Below are 21,198 nucleotides of genomic sequence, written 5' to 3' on the forward strand. Positions count from 1 at the left end.
CTTCTTTCTTTCTCAATTAATTTTGTTCCGACACAACAGAGCCAGGACGACGAGGAGACAACCGAAATTACATTTGGTGGGTACTTGTAACACTCACTGATGTACTATTCAAACTCTTTCACCTTTTTTTTTTTACCTGTGTAGATAAAAATAATATAGAACGTACAATTACTCAGATTATTAGATTATCAAATTACTTTATTCTCACTTGAACAATCCATGTCCTTCTGAGTGCATTGCTGCGGTTATTGAATGATATACTGAATATTATTTCATCTCCTCACCCAATCACCTAACTCGTTCCAATGTCCATGACAGCCTGCGAAGATGAATCGACTGCTCTGGGAGACAACCGGTTGCTTGGCAACGAGAACTGTGGAGCAATATTTGCTGTCTCCTCCCCTTCACTGTACGCCATGAATGGTAAGGACACAAGTTAATGTAAAATACACAAATCTGCCGTTTGAAGTATTTTTATAGGAATCCAGAGAGGTTTTATTGGTGATTGTTGTATGGTTTATTTTTATTTTCACTTTCGAATAACAAAAGGGGCATTTCGTTTTTAATTCCGCAGCCATAGCCTCATTCCGTTCCGTCAGAAACACGGACGTAGTTGGAGGACATCTAAACGTGAGGCAAGACGGCTTCGACGATTCCGGCAACATCCTATCCATTATCAGCAACGTTCTCGAGATCCTTGTTAGCATCGGGAACGAAACAGCCAACTTAACCCCTCCTGACGACTTCATCGTCATCGATTTTGCTGTAGATATAACAGTAGGTGATGCGTTTGTGCAGATATCTAAGGTCGTGTCACACCTTTCCGGGCAAGCCTTGCGTGCGACTTGCTAAGGACAATTTTTACTACCCGGAGGTCCCCGCAGATGTGCGGGTCATCTGCGGGGACCTCCGGGTAGTAAAAATTGTTCTTCACAAGTCACACGCAAGGCTTGCCCGAAAAGGTGTGACACGGTCTTTAAGGTTGAGAAGTGTATAGGTTTCTTTGTCATTCAATTTTAATTTAAAAACACTCGTACTCACGATAGTTGTGATCGTCATGACGTAAAACGTCATTCGAATTCATTAATTGTGTATTCTTTCATTCATGATTATTATCTATTCGTTCAACAGACATTTTAAAGAAGTTAAGCAAATTTGAATAGGGAGAATACGATTCTGAAAGGTTTAAAGGCATACAATCGTGGCGAGTGGTTTGTGCGGCACGGAGACGAACGCAACACGCTGCCTCCCCCATTCTGTATCAAATGAAGCGACACCGAATGAGAATAGCGCTGGCTCAATGGGACAGCAAACAACACTCTAGACTACGAGAGTTCTGTGCTACAAATCTCATGACCCAAAATGGCGGTCCGAGCGAGCCACGAGATCTTCCGAATGGACGCACACTCTCAGTGCGCATGCGCATGAAGAGTAGTGGCTAAAAGAGCCACGCGTCTTCTAGCCTCTCTCCTCCAATCACCGCAGCTCGCGGTCACAATGTTTGTGTATGAAGCGTACACACACACGCACACACACACACACACACACACGTGCCTTAGTGGCAGCATTGTCCCACACGTTTTATGGATATAGCACCGAGTCTGGCATTGCGCAATTGCATGCACAAACTTCGGTCGTTCTGGAGTTTACGTGCCATTAGGGATGACGATCGTCCGCCTTTAAACGTCCAAATTCATTGTCTCTTAATTCAAATCTCTTATCGTTACAAAGACATCTTTGAATGACTCACCTAATGTTCAATCTTCTGGAAAAGGCCCTCAAATTCATTTTCTTTTATTTGAATTCATTCCATACACAAATTTCGTTAAATGATTCATCAAAAAGTAGACTGAAAGCAAATTATTTCATTACGTGTGCGCGAAATAGTTTTCCCCATCGAGCTTCTTGTCCGTGCAAAGAAATTATTCAGATTCAAATAGGAAGCATGTGTAAATGATTAGCAAATTTATTCAAATCTAGATGCACACTGCCTTGAACTGTGTTCCGTCATTCACATTCATGAAAGGGAAAGCATGTTTAAAATAAGTGCATTAGATATTAGCTGCATCTTTTCCTAGTCCCGGATGCAGCCAATCCCTTTTACATGCAAATTTTTGAAAAATTGGTGAGAACACTTAGGTTTTGAAGAAAACATTATTTGGAAACCTCCTGTAAATTTTTAACTCAAGAGGGTCTGTATTTGTTAAGTAAATTGACCGTTGAAGGGGATGGCTAGTATCTGGTCAGTGGGAATCAGTGGGAATGCTGGGGGATGATTGTTTGAATCCCTGTGGGATACGTTTAAGAGTACATTATATATCTATTGTTGTGTGAAAATTATTTGCTTCAGAATGATCTCATATTCAAGTAATGTGCAATTCAATGTTTCCAGGTTAGCGTGCCTGGTCAGTGACGGGGCATTAATCTGCATATTACTTGAATATGAGACCGTTCTGAAGCAAATGATTTTCACACAACAGTAGATATATAATGTACTTTTAAATGAATCCCACAAGAATTGGAACAATCATCCCTCAGCATTCCCACTGATTTCCACTGATCGGTTACTAGCCATCCCCTTTAAGATTTGAATATTCTTTTCGTACTACGAAAAACTTACAAATCTAAACTACTAGTCTAGTTTTACAGACCTGTGTGGTGCACTTAGTTGCACGTGTAGTTCATGTAAGTGGTGTGTTGTTATTTGCTATTGACAACAAAGTAAGAGAAGCTAGTGAATTCCTCATTTCTAACTGACAGCTTTAACATGCATATCTTTTGTTCGAAGTATAAGTATAATTATTACAACCACAGGAGGATTAATGTATGCAGCTGTGCCTAGTACACAGAATACGTTACGGTGAGCGTTTGGGGCATTATGTGAATTTGAACGGCTAACAACCTTCTAATATCACATAAATGTTATAGATTTACAATAGTCTTGTCATTCTGGTAGAATATATCATGTTCTGTACAATTTGGGAAAGAATGCAAAAGGGAAGGGCTATCTTTAAAGTATAAAGTTTTGGTACCTCAAAAGTTTCCCTGAATTTCCTTGTCTTAGTTTGTGTTTCAGGTTAAAGTACCTTTTATATTTAACACTGTCAGACTTACTCGCCCCAAAGTGCTCTCATGTCTTAGTAATCATGCAATAGCCGCTTACTAGTATGCGACGCCGTACGGCGGCGAGGTAGTACACGTATTGTACGAAACCATTATTACATGATAACTGCGACCAGCAGCGTGCAGCCCCATACGCATAGCTAACTGCGACCAGCAGCCCCATACGCATAGCTAAATGGGGCTTCGCATTGTAGCATTCAGGATCATGACAGATTTAGTATCGCGGGTAAATATCAACTTAAAATCCATAAATTTCTTCAATTTGAAGACTTACCAGTTAAGTTGAAGTATTGAAAACAGGCTTCGGGCAACGTTTGGTTTTGCCAATAGTCCCTTTCTGTTCGAATTGATGACTGAATGTGACTCGGACGTTAAACAAAGATAAAAAAAGATAGAAAAAGGAAAGAAAAAGAACAGCTTTATTAGTTAATCATTTCTCATAACTGGCAATACTTACACTGCAGTTTCCAGTAACATACATTATTCCTATTATGATGATATTGTTTCAGCTCGACCTCTTCTCTCAATTCGAGTGTGTGTGTGTATATATAAATATATATATATATGTATAATATATATATATATATATATATATATATATATATATATGTTTATATGTACATCCTTGATGTATGGTAATGACTTTTGCATCATAAACATCGCATGAAATTGTAGACCTATAAGTCAATTTTCATTGGGACTGCAAATAAGTATTTTGAGTCAGCAATATTGATTTCCGATTTTCTGCATCAGATCTTAATCTGACTTTGTGTAGGTGCGAGATGCTATTCGTCAATGTTTGAAGATCTTGTGCGTAAGTGTGCGGGTGTGCATATAATACAGAGTATTATTGTCCTTGGCCCATTTGAATTCCTAATCTTGTTACATATATTTGCATTCAAAGAAATTGTGTTGTTGTCGTTGCCGATGAAATCATCGGTATGTAGATATAAAGTTATTTCATATCCTCCTAAAGGTGTAATTGGTATTATGACGTATATATATACTTGTACATGTGCACTGAATGAATCGGCATTCAAACACTTTTTTTGTTGTTGCTAACTTACTATTGAACTTACAGATTAAAAATAAAATGGTTTTATACATATTCCCAACAGTGTATTATTATCATCGCCGTGAGATAAAAAGCGTATTTTCAACAAAGGTTTTATTCAGTAGCAGTGATAATATTCTTTTTGGACACTTTCTGTACATTGAATTATTCCTCGTCGGCATACACAGGTCTCCACAGACAAGGTTTTCTGTGCTTTTCTTGTAAACGAAAGGTGAGCTTTTGTTCCTTTTGCGTTACATTTCACATCGTGTTTGAATGCTAATCACACTCACGCGTGCAGTTTAAACGGAATTGGGGATAACATGAGAAAAGGCAACAACACTGCCGTTGTAGTGAGTACTCTGGTGATAAATGTACAATTTGTTATTCATCCGTCGTACCCCTTCAAATGTCATTAAAATTCAATCATGATATGGGGCACAGTACCCATTTCTGTTGAAGCGTGTGAATATTTGCTGCACTGATGCAAATGGTAATCAAGATAATAGTTGGGACTCGCGTCAATCCCTCAGACCGTAACTCTTTGCTCGATGCCACTCTAATAATTTATAATCCCTATCTCTCCCAGTCCCTAACCCCTTTTATATTAATGCAAATAATTTGTTTAATCTCGTGATTGATTGTCGGTTGTGGCGCCCTATTGCAGAGGTTCATTATAATGATTGATAGCTTTCATCCATGGCCCTCGTCTACCGTATTATTAGAAAAATGGTAATGGAAAATAGCATGCACGTTAATCTTCACAGTGATGACTTCTGTTTTGTATCCTATACGTGCTGAAATATTCACAACATCATAAACGTCTTCAATGTATTTGTATTTCATACATTTTAACTTCCATTTCTTTCTACTTTACTTGAATAAGTGCCGGAATCTGGTCCACAAATGGCTGCGAAACGATCTTTTCTAACGATACTGTCGTGCGATGTAGGTCCAACCACTTGACTAGCTTCGCCGTTCTCCTTTCTGCAAAGGTAAATTCATAACTTTCTACAGATTTGTATTAAATGCCAATTCTCCTTACTCTGCCTCTCTCGCTCGGTCTCTCCTCCGAAGACGGTTTGTTGTTCCTTATTCTACTATGACTACGTATTGCTTTTATGAACAGTGTTTTGAAAGCTGTCGCTTCGTCTCTCACTCTCTGTCTGTCTGTCTGTCTGCCTGTCTGTCTATCTATCTGTCTGTCTGTCTATCTGAAGTTCTGTCTTGTGTGCAGAGATATTCCATGTCCATTATAGACATGCCGCTATCATTATAGAACAGCGGCCGAAAAAAAATGTTTTGTCGAAGGTGGAGGTTTTGTATAGTATACTTTGAAAGTCTTTTGTCATGATGACTTGAAACCGATGTTACTTTTTCGTTGTTTTTAATTTGTAATTGTCGTCACTTACACACTTTCTCAAATGTCACTTTTTATGGATATGACCAAATTTCTTTTTCCTCTGCTGTCTGTCTGTCTGTCTTTCTTTCCTTGTCAGTCTTTAAGCTGACATCTAAATATCTAGAAACAAAACCGCAACAAAATCACACCTAACTTTGTGATTGCGTGAAATGAATTATTGACAACAGAAGTTTTCTAGTGCCTTTTACTTGATTGACTATTGATGAAACGACATTTTGTAATCGACAGTACCTAGGTGCTTTATAAGCGGAATGTGTGGTACGGTGAGCATAGCTATACACATATTGAAGTTACGGAAAAGGTGATTAATCTAGTCGCATGCTAGTTTAATCAATGCATTTTGACAATTTGATTTGAAAGTTTGGAAGACATGACTGCATCGGGCGTCTCGAGATTTGTTGTATTCTATAAGCTTGACAAATAAAAACCCTTAAAACATAAAAGTGTTTGAAATATCGTTCTAGTATGGCCATGAAGAGATAACGAAGATTGTCTTATGTTGAGCAAGGATGTAGATTATCATTATTGTGAAATCATCTTTAATTAAGTTCACCACAATGCTCTAGACACCTCTGAACGGCGTCTTTCACTATATGGCCATAGACGATCTTCCTGACTGTTGTCTACAAAGAAGGGGAAAGAAATAGCAAAATACAAAATGACAAGTGTTTTATAGAAATCTCAGAGATTTCGTCTGTATGCAAGTCTGGTCCGAAAGACTTCGCAGGTCTGCAGCAGGCAGGGAGTTAAAAAACATAAAATACAAACAAATCAAAACACAAAAGCAAAAACAAAACTAGTGTTCTAAGCATCGTCTTCTGTCAACGATTCTTTTCAACAAGGAGGCATGTGATTTCGTTGACCAAACAGGAAATCAGATAGAGGGAAAATAAGTGCATGAATTATTTCATTCCAGCTCTATATAGGTGATGCTGCCTGTTTTGACTTTGCTGTTTTGTATACTTTCAATTTCAGCCACCCACAGGAATACACGCCAAAGTACAAAGTATTCTGTCACAGGCTCTGGGAGGTTTATCCATTGCTTGTCTCGTACTTGCTGTTGTTTTGTACTGCGTGACGGGGTAAGTACTAACATTCGGTTGAGTAATTATCATTTACGCTCTTCTTATTTATGATATTTTTATTTCAATAAAAATTGTGACGAGCGATTATTCAACTTCGCCTCCCCTTATGCGCTATAAACACATACACTCGCACACACACACACACACACACACACACCTACATATATATATATATATATATATATATATATATACTAATGTGAATGTGTGTGTGTGTGTGTGTGTGTATGCGTGTGTGGTTTTGTGTAATGACCATCCATGTGATGACAATAATACGGGTAATAAGAAAACAAAGAAGATAAAGAAAAACACAGAAGAGTGAAATGAGACAACAATGATAACGACAGTGGGAAGATAAGAATGATGGAATAATGCAAAAAAAAATGACAAAAAGAATGGTGAATGTTTTTGTCTCTTTTGATCATATACTTTGTGAAATAATGATTGGCACACTGCCCCCCCCCCAAACTTCTTTTTTCATCAGTACATGGAAGTTGCTGAAGATTCAGATTCATATGAATCTCGCCATATCCACTGCTCTAGGACAACTTCTTTTCTTGACTATGGCTGAAGACACCAGATACCCGGTAAGATGGGTGCGGGGGGTTCCAGACAAGTCCTACATATCTCATGCTTGATTTTAATGGGCAATCCTGTCACCACTATCAGAGAGAGGCCAAAACCCTCTACCATTACAGCTATTCCAAAATGGAAGAATGAAGATTGCAAACTCCCTAATGACGGATCATTGTAGACCATGATCTACTACAAACCCAACCCCGAATTCATTACAACGATTGTACGAATTTGTGCCATGTGCTAGTATGAGAGATTGCAGCATAACCCACTTGTTGATTCCCTAGGACTGACATTAGTTTGATATTTCTCACAATGTTGAACAACGTATTCCTAATAGAATTAAGTCATAGGGTAATTATATAAGAGGTTAAAAAAATGAGAAGTACTTTTCAGCAAAATATCCTTTCAATCCGAGGTAACTGAATGATCCTGGACCATTAGATTATTCATTGTTTTTCATTCGTTGGTATCCCTGATCATATCACAACTATTCAATTACTTAATTTAGTACCAAAGGCATTCAAGATCTTTGTGAAATATTGATGATAACTTAAGTCGTGTTGGTCTTGAATTTCATGTTCACTTTTCGTTTCACATTTTAAACGATTCTGTCAACAGGTCCTATGCAAGTGTGTTGCCGTTACTCTGCAGTATCTGTTTACTGCAGCTTTGGCCTGGACAATGATAGAGGGCATCTTTCTGTACCGCACCACTGCCATCGGTTTCAAGCCACTGCACATCGGCTATCTCTCCATGGTCGCATGGGGTAAGAGAACAGAGGATATTACATAAATCTATTCGACGCTAAGTGCAGTAGCCGGGTACATCATTTTCAATATTGTAGAGCATGAAGGGCATCGTTATTATTATTAGATTGGCTCGCTGTGTCTGAACGCCCAGTCTTCCTCACGCGTTGCTCCATCAAACTTCAATTATTATTTGGCGCTTTTTTCACTAGGCTTTTAAGAAATTGCATTGCGACATTATTGAAAATATGCACTTGATTTTATTGAGATTTGAATGTCACTAATCACGATTTGCTCAAATATTTATGTGTACCTAACTGTCTCTAGTCCTTATATTGATGGCGTGTCTGCATTTCTAGCTTAGTTTTGCTCATGATTGAGTGCAAGTTGATTCTGAGGTAACTGTGTGCTCCTATTCCTGTTTGTTTGGTTTTTTGTGTGTGTTTGTTTGTGTGTTGTGTATTGTGTGTGTGTGTGTGTGTGTGTGTGTGTGTGTGTGTATGTTTGTGTGTGTGCGTTTGTGTGTGTGTTCGTGTGTGTGTGTCTGTGCAAATAATTTGAAGAATATTTTTGTTCTGTTTGCTCTTAAAGGTGGAGCTCTCGTGGTGGTTGGTGTGTCGTTTGGCGTCCTCTACGACGGATACGGGTCTACTAACTTGTAAGCTTATAATCAATGCAAAATATAATGTGGTTCCCGTGATTCTCTCTCTCTCTCTCTCTCTCTCTCTCTCTCTCTCTCTCTTTGTTTCTGTTGCCTTCCTTCTGTGATGATTTGACTTCTGTTATGCCAGCACTTCAAATGAGAAAGCATGAGTGATGAATCAACAATCAGGTTTCTGCTTCCAAAGGGTATGAAGGGACAATAACGAAGGGAGAAAGAAAAAGAAAATGCAACTTGCTGTTCCCCCAAAAGCAAACATTCATCTAATCCATAAACTTACTTTTTATTGAATATTGTTGTTTGAGGATCCTTCTTGATCCTTCAATCTACTGTACATGGTTACCTCTATGAAATCGAAAAATGCGTGTTTCGTCATTCAACATGACACTTTTCAGGAAACAACAAATAACATTTTCTTTTTCTTGTCTAGTATTATCTTAAGTGTTACGCTGAATGACGAAACACACATTCTTCAATTTCATAGAAGCAACCACAGTACACTGTAGATGGAAGGATCAAAGGATAGTGAAAGTGCTGGTGAAAATGAATCTTCAAAGTGTCTACTGTCATGTAGAAAGGCTTGGAAAAAATGAACAGAAGATAGTCATAAATTTCTGTTTCTTAAAAAGTCAATAAAGAATAAATATAAAAAAATATATTGTTTTTCACAGTGCGATTACCCTTAAATACAAGAATGAACGTTGTAATTACAAGAATTTGGAGCTTCTTTCGTGATTTGTTCACACTTTCAGGAGGATTCTATCTTAGATATGTATTTCTATATTATTTTTTGTATATCAAATGCATGTTATTGCTGTTCATAGTAATCAACATTTCATTTGCAGAGATAGAATAAGTTGAAACTGTTTCAAATCAACTCGACTCGGTTTGTAACTTCAACAAAGAGAAAAGTAGATTTGTATAACCAACAGTATTTCCCATAATTACACATGTCATTTAAGCGTATGATTTTTCCTCACCCCTTACTGTGTTGACATTTTGTAGTTTCTATTTTGCTTCGTTTTAAGTGCTAACTTTACAATACACTCTTTGCCGCGTAATCATCGTTCTCTACTCTCTCTCACTGTAGTTGCTGGCTTCGTCACCAGGACAACACAATTTACGTATTTGTGGGTTGCGTTTTTGCCACAGTGCTGGTGAGCATCAGGTTGATTCATCCCGTAATTGCTTGCTTTTGTCTGCCCCCACCCTATGCGCAAGGCTGAGCAATTTGTATAGACTGTAGTTTCTCATAAACAATTTAGAAGTAACGCTCTACTGATTATATTCATAATAACCTCGTTTTATACCTTCCATCTATTATTTTCTGCCTGGCCGACTCTGGCCTTAGCCATTATGAGAGTTAAGAAAAAAAGAAGTAAATATAATTACAATATAAACAACAACATAAAAAAGAAAATTACCAAAAAAGAGTTCAACTGAACTTCCCTTTATTCCTCGCCACCCCCCCCCCCCCCCCCAGGACATAAATTATGAGAGATGGGAAAGCAACATATTTGACAAGAATGCAACGTCATCACGTCTGTGCATTTTATGTACATCTTACAAGTGCTACTGATTTGCCAACGAATTCATTCTCATGTCGATGCAATCAGGTCTCCCCGAGTTCATTGTGGTTCAATCGCCAGGCATTTTTATAACTAGATTAAAAAGATAATGACTCTGGAGCAACATGTAGGTTCAATTCTGTCAAAGAAAATAGATGTTTACTTTGTCTATTTTTTACACTAATGCCAAGTGTGTTGGTGCTATCTTTACGTGATTCATACATAATTCCCCATCAGTTTAATGCCGTGATGCTGTGGTTCGTCATGAAGTCGTTCATCTCTCTGAAGGCGAATTCACAGAAAGACAACGTCGACAAGCTGAAGTGAGCATTTCTAGATTTGTCGAATCGTTATGTTGTAAATTCTTTTATCTATACCCTTCTCCTATGAATTCTACTGTAAAAAAAGTATATATGGAAGACACACACAAGATCCTACAGGAGAGAGGCAATGAGGTGTTCAATGAATTCAAGGAAAGAATCCAGTTGCCTTCAATACTTTTTTCATTATACTATTTTTATTTATTCATTTTCCCCCTTTTTTTTTAGTGCTTGGACGGGAGATCAGAACCGAGAGCTTGCCCCCCTCCTTAAGACCCAAAGAATCGAAGAACGAAACCTTCCTTTGATATGAGTATTGTGACCCCCCCCCCCCATCTTTTTCCCCCAATTCTTTTTTAATTTGATTTTTTTTACCGACCCTAAAAGTATCACCCCCCCCCCCCCCGCGACACCTGATACTATTTCTTCCCGGGAAGGCGCAATGTCATAATTATTGGTTTTTTTCCTTTGCGATATTTGAGTTTTGCGTTGTTTTGTCCTAATGTGGACATTTGAGAGGTTAACGATTTTTAAGTGCCCCAAGGAGGAAATCCCTTACCATCTCTGCTGAATGCAGGTACCCTGGGAAATAAGAGGCCAAGAGTGTTATCCACTATGTCAAATCAGATGATAACTGCAAAGGACAACATTTCATGGCTTTCCAGCATGCCTATTTAGGGAGAGCTAAGGACATTGCTGTTATGTATAATCGCTCACTAAATCTGTTGTTGCCTCTGTGCATACCACTAGTGTCATTGTAGCTTTAATCATTCAATCATTTGTATGACGTACTAGTATGATTCATCACCCCAATATTGGCCTATTCACATCGTTATCTTGATTTTTTTAATTACTAATGTATTCAACTTTTCTTTATAATTTTATGTCTCTGTACCTCCCCCCCCCCCCCCCCCAAATAAAAAGTCTAACTCGCCCCAATAGGTCACAATTCATTCACGCAAGCTAGATTGAATTAAGGTAGAACAGGTGATAAATACGAATAGTTCGTTGCTAGTTAAAGAGCAATGAAAATATCCTCAAATTGAAAAAAAAAACAGAGAAAAAGAACTTTTGATATTGTTGTTTATGGCGACAGCCAACATAAAAAAAAAACAACAACAACCTGTGAAGATAATCACTTCATATCAATATCAATGAACGGTCTGTCCTACAGGGCAACGGCTCGAGCCCTCCTCATCCTTCTGCCTGTTCTTGGACTGACGTGGGTAGCAGGAACCATTACCAGCATTTCCAAGTCTGACGACATGATCTTTTTTCAGTATCTTTTCATCATCGCCTTCAGTTTGCAGGTAACCTTTCAAGTATAGATGCAATTTGCAAATCTTCCACAAATGTATACCTATACAGGGTGACCTTTAGAGTACGTGTTGTGTTATGTAGGTTCTTAACACACACACACACACACACACACACACACACACACACACACACACATACCCACACACACACACAAACACACACAAACACACACACATGAAGATTTCTTGCAAGATGTGAATACCGAGAAGCTATTATTCAGCAAGTTTTAACACAAAATGTGCCGTTGTAACGAATGGAATGACAAACGTCTAAGAATACATGTAAGAACATAACAAAATGATTGCCATTACATTGAACTATAAAAGATCGGTGTGGCTTTATTCATTTTCATGATCTGCCTAATGCTGGATGATGCCTTTTTGCGCATGATTATTTATATACACCATGCCTCTTTTCATTATGTACCAGCTATTTCATATCAATATTATGTTTATCACTTTCGTTATCTCTACTAATATTGTTATCGCATCGTTACAATCATATTATTAATTTCTTTGGTAGTCCCCTAGTCCGACAGGGCATGGAAAAGTCAACTTATCGACAACTATAGGCCTTATCAAAGGCCTTGTATTTCCAATCACTTCAAAGGGGGTTTCTCTTACTTTACCAGAGGTGAAGTGAGTTCGTTTCAATACGTCCCTCCATACGTGGGCATAACGGCATAACGGCATAACTCAAAAAGACTTGACAATGATAATAAGTGCTTTGCCAAAGTAAATATCTGCCGGGATGGGACTCTAACCGGGTGCTGCAAGCATCCATGAAAGCTATCCTGTGGTCTCATCAGCCTGGTTTTAACCGTTCATCCATGGCAGCCCTTTGAAACTAAATTACAATGATAACATGATTGGAACACTCTTCAACACATTCCTTTGCCTGATCTTGTTTTAAAACTTGCCTGATAAATAAGATTAATCGTTTCTAAGCTCCGAAAACCATGGAAAAGGAGAGTGGAACTAATTATGATCACGTTTTGATTTCCATTCTTTTACAGGGTGTCTGTATCCTGATTTTCCACTGCCTCCATGTCCCAGATGTGAGTACATTTTCTTGGCAAAACTAAGAACTGGACAGCAAAGACAAGAAAGAATCTTTATCGTGATTGATTGTCAATGGAAATTTTGATTTAAAAATTCAGGAGCTGGAGCGTCATGTTTGATAGATGTCACAGTTAACAGAGCTACCACGTGTTATGAATATTAATATGTTCAGCTCACGATCTCCTAATCTGGTAGTTCGTATGTACACCTTTTAAATGCAGCTGCGATACCATGTAAGAAAACTTCACAGTCGCACTCTACATTAACTAATAGTAATCCAAGTTCAGATGTGTTCGGTTTGACATGGTTAATGTTCGACTTCCATTTGATATTCTATACGCTCTATAATCTTTCAAATAGCTTTACGCTGTTCCACATAGCGCCAGTTCAAAGAATTCTATTCTGACAGTGTCAAGAATAAAAGCAACAAGTCATTAACTTTAGAATCTCTGGCAGACAGACAGACGGAGTGTTGTGTTATCATTCTGCAAGTTTTGTCATTATCATTCGACAAGCTTTTTAGTGGGTCCCTCCATTTTCCGAAGTTTGCGTTTTGTTATTTCATTTTCATCACTTCAGTTTTTATCACAACGTATAATTACTACAAGGTTCCACAATTATTTCATACTCTTTTCGGTTTACTTTGTTTTGCTTATGAAACCTTATTATCTGTTACCGGAGAAAGTTTGAATCATTTTGCAGGTCAAGAGTGCTCTTCAGATGAAATACCGTCGCCGTGTCAAAGACAGCACTTGGGTTTCAAACAGCAGGACTGTTAGTTCGACAGCTACGTCAACGATGTAGTTCGATGCGGCCGGTGACAAGAAAGTTGAGGACAAAAGGACGTTCTAAAAGAGCTTATATTTTGCTCTCGATTTGGCTACTCAGAACCCCAGATTGTTTGAGTGGTTTTTGCGTGAACCTCTTTTAAAATACATATTTTTTTCATTTGTCCATAAATGCGTGATCCTGTATCACAAAATCAGCAAAGATTCCCAGACATGGATTTGTAGTTAAGGGCAGATTCTATGAGAACAATATACACTGTATTGTCTAATGATGTAGAGTGTATGAGTGTAATATACAATTGACATTTATAATGTATATAATGAAAGATACGCACTCTGGGGAAAGTACGAACAGAGGAAACAGGCTTTGCACTTTAGTGTGTACTTAAGTGCTTAATCTCAAAAAGGTGTGCCACTAATATGAAAACACATGCCTAATCACACTATTCTACGAAAAGAGCTAAAAATGCAAATAAGGAAAAGGAAGTCACATTTTCCCATTCGTTTTATGATCCAACACTTGAGATTTATATAGAGGAAATGCACATTTAGAAAAAAAAAAGAAATAAAAAAACAACTGTACATTGAGTAGGTTGTCCTATTTCAAGTATCATAAAATTAGGGTGTGCGAGATTTTGTTGGTTTGTGATGGATGTTCACATAATTTTAGATGTCTATCTCTCCCGCTCTCTCTCTCTCTCTCTTTATATAAATAGATATGTGTGTATAATTATATCTGACACAGTGAATTAAGAAAAAAACATGCATAGTACTTCTGTACAGCCATGACTGTAGGTTTGTCTATTCTTTTATGTGTATTCACGCAGCAACAGGTGATGACAGCAACAAAGAAAGTGACATCTATGACATATTTTTTGGTAGCATAAGGCTTGGTAATAAGTGAGTGTTCTCGAAGTTCGTTATGCCAGTTATTGATGTTGTATCCAGTCAATGTTGTGGTTTCCCTTTGTGAGATTTTAAGGGTCAACGTCATCAGCTATGAATGTTTCATAGCAATTTCGTACAGTCCTATACGAATTCAGTTCATCGCAACAGATAGCTATGCGTATTGTGCCGGAACTAATTATGGAGCTCACACTAATAAATCCATTCGACACACTGGGCCGAATACATAAACGCTAGCAATTGCTTGTGCTAGCCTTTTACTCGAATCCGTATGCATAAAAACAAGCAATTGCTTGCTGCCCGCAAGCAATTGCTTAGAGACCAAAGCATTTCCTTAAAAACGTATGCATAAAACATACCTTTTGCTTGTTCTTGCTAGCAATTGCTTACAATTTTGCAAGCTCTGTAAAATGAGCTTGAGCTTTTGCTTAACAGGGACTTCCCTTTTAAGTATCATTTTCATATTCATAAAAGAAAGACCACACTTTTCCGTTTCCGACCACACTTTTTCGTTTCCGTTTCCGAAGAAACTTTTCCGTTTCAACAACGGGAATGTTCAGTGGTTAGCACACAAAATGTGATGAAGAACAGGTAGGATGTCTGACTTCGGTGGAGAACAAGGAGACCTCTCTCTCCACGTGCGATCTGGGAGATCCGGGCTACTATAAACAGTTATAGGAATCAGCCAGTACATGTGTGTGTGTATAGATGTGTGTGTGCGTCTGTGTGTGCATTTATGAGTGTCATTTCATAGCTCTTCTGCTGGGTCAGGAAATGTTTCCGCACACACATGCCCTTTCAAATACATGCTGCCACACTCGCCTTTGTTCTTGTGTTCACACAGGCGTGGCTTCCCTTTTGTTGAAAACGCAAGCAATTGCTTGTGAGGGAGAAGCAAAAAGTATAAGCACAAGCAAAAGATAAGGCATATGGATTTAAGCAATTGCTTGAGCTAGACCTTTTGCTAGAAGAGCTTGTGCTTTTGCTTGAAGCAATTGCTTACAAGCAATTGCTTGTTTTATGCATTCGGCCCAGTGGCCCAGACTTATCGAATTCTTTTCCATCCCAGACTCGTGCAATTTACTCGATGGATTCGTTTAAAAATCCCTTGAATGCATGTATGTCGCTAAATATCTTTGACGCAACCTACAAATCGCCTCAAATTTATTCTTTTGTTATTTGAAGCACTTGAAGCTACAGAATATTTTCACCTTTTTTTTTTCTTCAAATAAATGATTGGTTCAGTTGCTTTACCCAGCCGTTACCTGCCAACTTGGTGAACGCACCAATCGCATTAATTGTACAGTGGACGAGAAGTCTTTCTATTACATTCTCTCCTAGATTCTCACATTATTTTCTTTTTCTTTTTCTTTTTCCTTTTCACTTGTGTACATTATGTTTTGTGAAATAGTTTGTTTTGTTGTAGCTTATAATATCGATAGTGTATTACATCTTGTGTATGTCTGTGTATTTAACGAGGCTCCAAACATTAAGCTTGCACTGTTGATGGTAATTTTGATTTTCTTTGTATGTCTCTGTACTTTATCGCGATGATTTTATATATTATTTTCTGTCCAAGATTAACCATGATGAATAGTATCTTTTTTTTTTCAGGTGATGCATCGATATGTAGCTTGCAGAAACAATAAATGAAGTGAAATTAAATAAAATAAAACTAACTGTAAATGATAGCATCGATCTGGCCCATCCCCACCTCGCCGACAGAGAAGGGGCCTGATTTCTGGTCGGTTCAAAAGGCGGGGTTTAATTTGACGGGTTCACTAATAGCTTGGTACCCGACCGACCTGGAACTACAGATAACACCATAATTATGACCACACGTATGAGTACTTAATCACAATAAAAAAAAAAGATAAATATATGGAATAGATTGAACAATTTGTAATCTAATTACTGCTGTTGTTTACTCACTAAGTGTTTGGACCCTATGTCATACATGTATAAACAGTATATTTTAGCATTCTAATCCATCTTTACAGTACGCTCACTCAACCACAACACGACTCCCTCTTATGTTCACACTACACGATGTGCCGTTATCATGTTGTAAACGAAAAATGAAAAAAAAAAAAACATTCAGTGTCATTTCAAGATTGAAAGGATTTTGCAGTTAAGGGAAGATTTTTAATACAGTTATTTTCCCATGAAACTGTGTTCATCGTATCGTAAAAAGAAAATAGATAAAAGAATTAAAATGTCAGTATAGACGTGAGGGGTCAAAGGATGGATAAAACACCAACAGCAAACAGTGTTTCACAGATTCATAAAAATGACTATTCTGACCTATGAAAAGTGACCATTCTGTCATGACTGCATAGTCACTCATGCATGACTAGAACAGATCGTTCTCATTTTAATATAGGAGTTAGCCGATAAATGTGGAGATACCCCTGTCAAATTGGTTTATGGTATATCATATATATATATATATATATATATATATATATATATATAATATTATGTAAAACATATCATACAAATAAGATTACACACAAAATCTGATAGTGGCGTTACTGTCTGGGGAATGCAGCCTTCCTTCTCTTTGAAGTCAATTACACAACAATGGTCTCCTTTCTCCCGAGTAACCTCTTCAGTATAGCCACTGCTCTACTAGAGGCCCCTGCCGTTATCATTGTTGCGAGTTACCCAATATGAACCTGCTAAAAATATACGGCAGGTTAAAAAACAAACAAAACCAAAAAAAAAAATCTGACCCGAAGACATAGGCACGTGGCGGAATTCGGACTCGGGACGTCCTACTGAAAATCAAGAGTATTCATCTATTATGTCGCAGTGCCAAATTTCTTTTTAGGGTCCTTATGGGACCCAACACGTGATATAGTATTAAATACTCAAGCTCTAACTGTACCGCAACATAATTTCAAGAGTACGATGTTTCTTAATACCTGGGTAGGATAGTTGATACTTGTTTGAGATGATTTGTATGGTTTTGTCCTTTAAATATGTAGAGCCTACGCTTGCTCACAAATATTAATTTCAACTCCTTCCTATTGCATTTCGACAATATCACCTCACGAGGTCTACACAAGATGTTCAATGTTAATTCCTTTCAATGTTTCTGGTTGTTTTCGATTTGAGGATTTATGCATTCTGACACTCATTTATGTAGTGTGTTCGTGTAATAATTGGAAGTTTGAGAGCTTCTCATTTCGATTTATACTAAAAAAAAAAGATAAAAAGCTCGAATAGTAATGTGAATACTGAAATAGATTACAACATCTAAGTTCATATAAATTAAATCAAGGTATCACCCTTTTAACATTTATGATGAAGACAATGTATTTCCCGTAGCTTCAAGCTTGTATATATGAATATGTGAATATTTTAGATATGTTTTATTACAGCATATTATGCATGTTTCAGGTGTGAAATCGATTCTTCAAATTCGCCTTGGGTAGACACGTGCCTTGTTAAAATGAGACCCCTCAACTCTAGAGCTGGATCTCTGACTTTTGTAAATATACCATCTGGTTTTCTTTAGAGTGTGGAATCTTTGATAGGCCTATTGTACCGAAAGCAGAATGCGGATTGGGGTAAACCGCGTTCGCTGTAACGGCAAGCAAAGAGTAATTTCTGCAGGGAGGTGTTAAGAGATGGAGTGGCAACTCTTCTTAATTCATGCAAACACATGTTTGGGTTCAAGGCGTTACAATGGGATCTCTAGCATTCCACTACGCTTTGAAGTCATGCTCGGCACCGCTCTAGTTGCAAGACGAAGTTCGGAGACGAAGAACTCATTTCTTCTTTCGTTGAATTACAAGCTTTATTTCACCGTAAAATTTTAAATGAAATACTCGAATTGATTTAGAATAGTTTAGGAAAGAATTCAATATTATAAACATGTATTTCTAGTTTCTTCGTAATGCGCAAATCGAAATGAAATGAAAATTAGGCCCTCTTGAAGACCTAATATTTTTCTACAATGCACACATTTCCGCATGTTAGTTTTCTATCTTTCAATGTGGTATATTTTAATCTTTCAATGTGGTATATTTTAATCTTTCAAATAAAGTACTCCGCTAAAGCGTGTTCCAGCGTGCTTTTAAACTATTTGCTGTTGAAATTGTCAGTTTTACACTGCATTTTGATTCGCTGCTCCAATTCAAGGGACACAAATTCATTGTTGCCATCACATTGAAAAAGAGAGCGAATTGCAGTAGGGGCAAGTATTTCTAGATGTGAGAGCGCTAGTCCCGATTATTGATGCTCTCTTTTGTCAAAGCACATGGGTAACACCTGTAGTTGAACGCATAACTTCTCGGCGGTGCCGCGCATGACTTCAAAGGAGAGCAGTAGTTGTCTCTCCTTCTCTAGCACCTCCCTGATTTGTGTTACTGGTCCTATGATGCGATACTTTAGCCTGTAAATTCATGTCTGAGATCAAATTAGTCCTACACAAAGCTTATCTCTTGAATGACTCATTACTGTCTCCTACATTTGTAACCATCAACTACTTCATTGGAACTGGTGGGTTTGTGCCAGTGTTTGTATTGGAATTTCTTGTATGGATATCTGATTATAGTTATTTTCGTTATTATGAAAAATGTAAGCATTTATAAAGTTCATTATCTTAGGAAATTCAACCTGTTCCGTAGCTTTATCAATTATTTATTTGTATTTTTATTATTATTATTATTATTATTATTATTATTATTATTATTATTATTATTATCATTACTATTATTATTTTTATTATTGTTATCATTATTATTATCAAACAAATCAAAATATTATCAAACATTGTTCGCTGCTGAGTTCATTTATATACTCGGAATCTTCGAGACTGGAAGTGTCACGAATTGATTCCGTTTGGATTTTTTTTTTTTTCATTCGGATTGCCTTTTCACTAGATAACGCAGATTCAAGTGAATATGCTGAAATATTGTTTTAGTCATTTCTGTTTATTTATTTGGGTTTTTGGGGGTAGGCTTGTTTTGATTTCTCAAGAAATCGCTGATCCCACTCAAAATCAAATTCAGGTCTAAAATTGTATTTATATCTGGAGTTAGGGCAAATATGTAAATGAAAATGTTAAGATATATTATAAATATTTTTACAAATTATCTGTAATAAGGGAGTCATCATACTCAAGGCCGTTGTCACGTCATTACATTTATAGGGGCCGCCATGAGATTATATCTTATTAAAACCTGATCTAATCATGAATAACGGATGTAATTACTCATGAGCTCTATAAATAAACATATTTGACATCACTGTGTCGTTCCTCAAATAAGATCTTTTAATGTATTTATTTGAATTGTGGGTCCTTTGATAACTTTCTTAACTGTGTGAGCGGTCATTTTGAACGGATAAAAAACAAACCTGCTTCTCTTCCTTCCTAACCTTACATTGTATAAACATGTGCCTGTATCTAAGCATGATATCGATTTGATTGGGAAATACAATCGCTATAGAAATACCTTAACAAAGGTTTTACGAAAAGCGAAGTCGATGCATTATCATGACTTTTTAATAAAGATAAAAAGGACATACGGGAAACATGGGAAAAAATTAATGGAATGGTAAACAAAAAATGATAAAATAGGAAAACCGTTTGTAGAGAAACTTCAGATTAGTGAGCAGGGTTAAGAAGGAATGAAAAACATCTCGAGAAATAACTGAAGGGTAGAATAATTTTTTGTCGTTGTTGTTGAAATGGGAGAAAACTTAGCTAAGAAAATAGACAGTAGTAAAAACGATCCTTCATGAAACGAGAAGTTGATATTAAATTAATCATTTTTCATGCTACCTGTGACAGTTATTGAAGTACACTGTGTTATTCTCTCTTTGAACGCAAATAAGGGATGTAGTTATGATTATATCACAGTAAGAGTTGTCATTGATGCTGCTCGGTACATAGCTAAAGATGCGCCTTCAAATCATCGACCTATCCCTTTCTCCTTCCGATAATCGGTAAAATATTCGAAAAGTTTGTAAACAGTCCTCTGATTAAATTCTTGGAAGAAAATAGAATACCACACCAGTAGAGTGATGAATTAGCTAAACAAATGGATGAGTGTAACATTACTGCTGGCTTATTTTTAGACTTTGCAGAAACTTTTAATATGATAAATCATGACATTTTGCTCTTTAAATTGCAACACTATGGCATACATGGGTTACCATTAAAATGGATGCTCAGTTATTTATCACACCGATTTAAATATGCATGTTTTTTTTAGAAATGCACTGTCTGCACAACTGCCTATCACATGTGGTGTACCACAAGGATCCGGTATTGGGACCCACTCTGTTCATAAGTTATATAAAAGATTTGCCACAATCCGTACATTATATCAATTTTCGATTGATTCGAGTTTATTTCATTCTTTTTTTCTGTCTGATACCAAGAATATTGAGTTAAAGGAAATTGAACATAACTTATTAGATGTTTAAAAATACTGTGATACTAAAAATTGAAAATAAACAGAGTACATTTTTACTACAAGTTAACGCAGACATGTGGAAATGAATGGGAATATAATGATATTAACAGATTTGATAGAACAGGTACACTAA

At 37.1% G+C, this 21,198-nt stretch overlaps 1 protein-coding gene across 1 annotated transcript; it reads left to right on the forward strand.

Annotated features, from left to right (window-relative positions):
• The first annotated feature begins 53 nt into the window (after positions 1–53).
• Positions 54–15,978, forward strand: LOC139742701 (adhesion G-protein coupled receptor D1-like). The gene is made up of 14 exons (XM_071653229.1): positions 54–76; positions 319–423; positions 575–777; positions 4,366–4,409; positions 5,064–5,172; positions 6,576–6,682; positions 7,170–7,272; positions 7,883–8,030; positions 8,602–8,668; positions 9,762–9,828; positions 10,477–10,562; positions 11,734–11,869; positions 12,895–12,936; positions 13,643–15,978. The coding sequence occupies exons 2-14, from the start codon at positions 417–419 to the stop codon at positions 13,742–13,744; spliced, it is 1,221 nt and encodes a 406-aa protein (XP_071509330.1). The 5' UTR covers positions 54–76; positions 319–416; the 3' UTR covers positions 13,745–15,978.
• The last annotated feature ends 5,220 nt before the right edge of the window (positions 15,979–21,198 follow it).

Source organism: Diadema antillarum, unplaced genomic scaffold (genome assembly GCF_040938485.1).
Source record: "Diadema antillarum isolate AM-2024a unplaced genomic scaffold, OU_Dant_1.0 seq00001014_RagTag, whole genome shotgun sequence".
Classification (NCBI taxonomy): Eukaryota; Metazoa; Echinodermata; class Echinoidea; order Diadematoida; family Diadematidae; genus Diadema; species Diadema antillarum.

Coding starts and splice junctions, on each gene's coding strand:
- LOC139742701 (XM_071653229.1), top strand. Junction 9,829..10,476: donor GCGTTTTTGCCACAGTGCTG/GTGAGCATCAGG, acceptor ATTCCCCATCAG/TTTAATGCCGTGATGCTGTG. Junction 11,870..12,894: donor TCATCGCCTTCAGTTTGCAG/GTAACCTTTCAA, acceptor ATTCTTTTACAG/GGTGTCTGTATCCTGATTTT.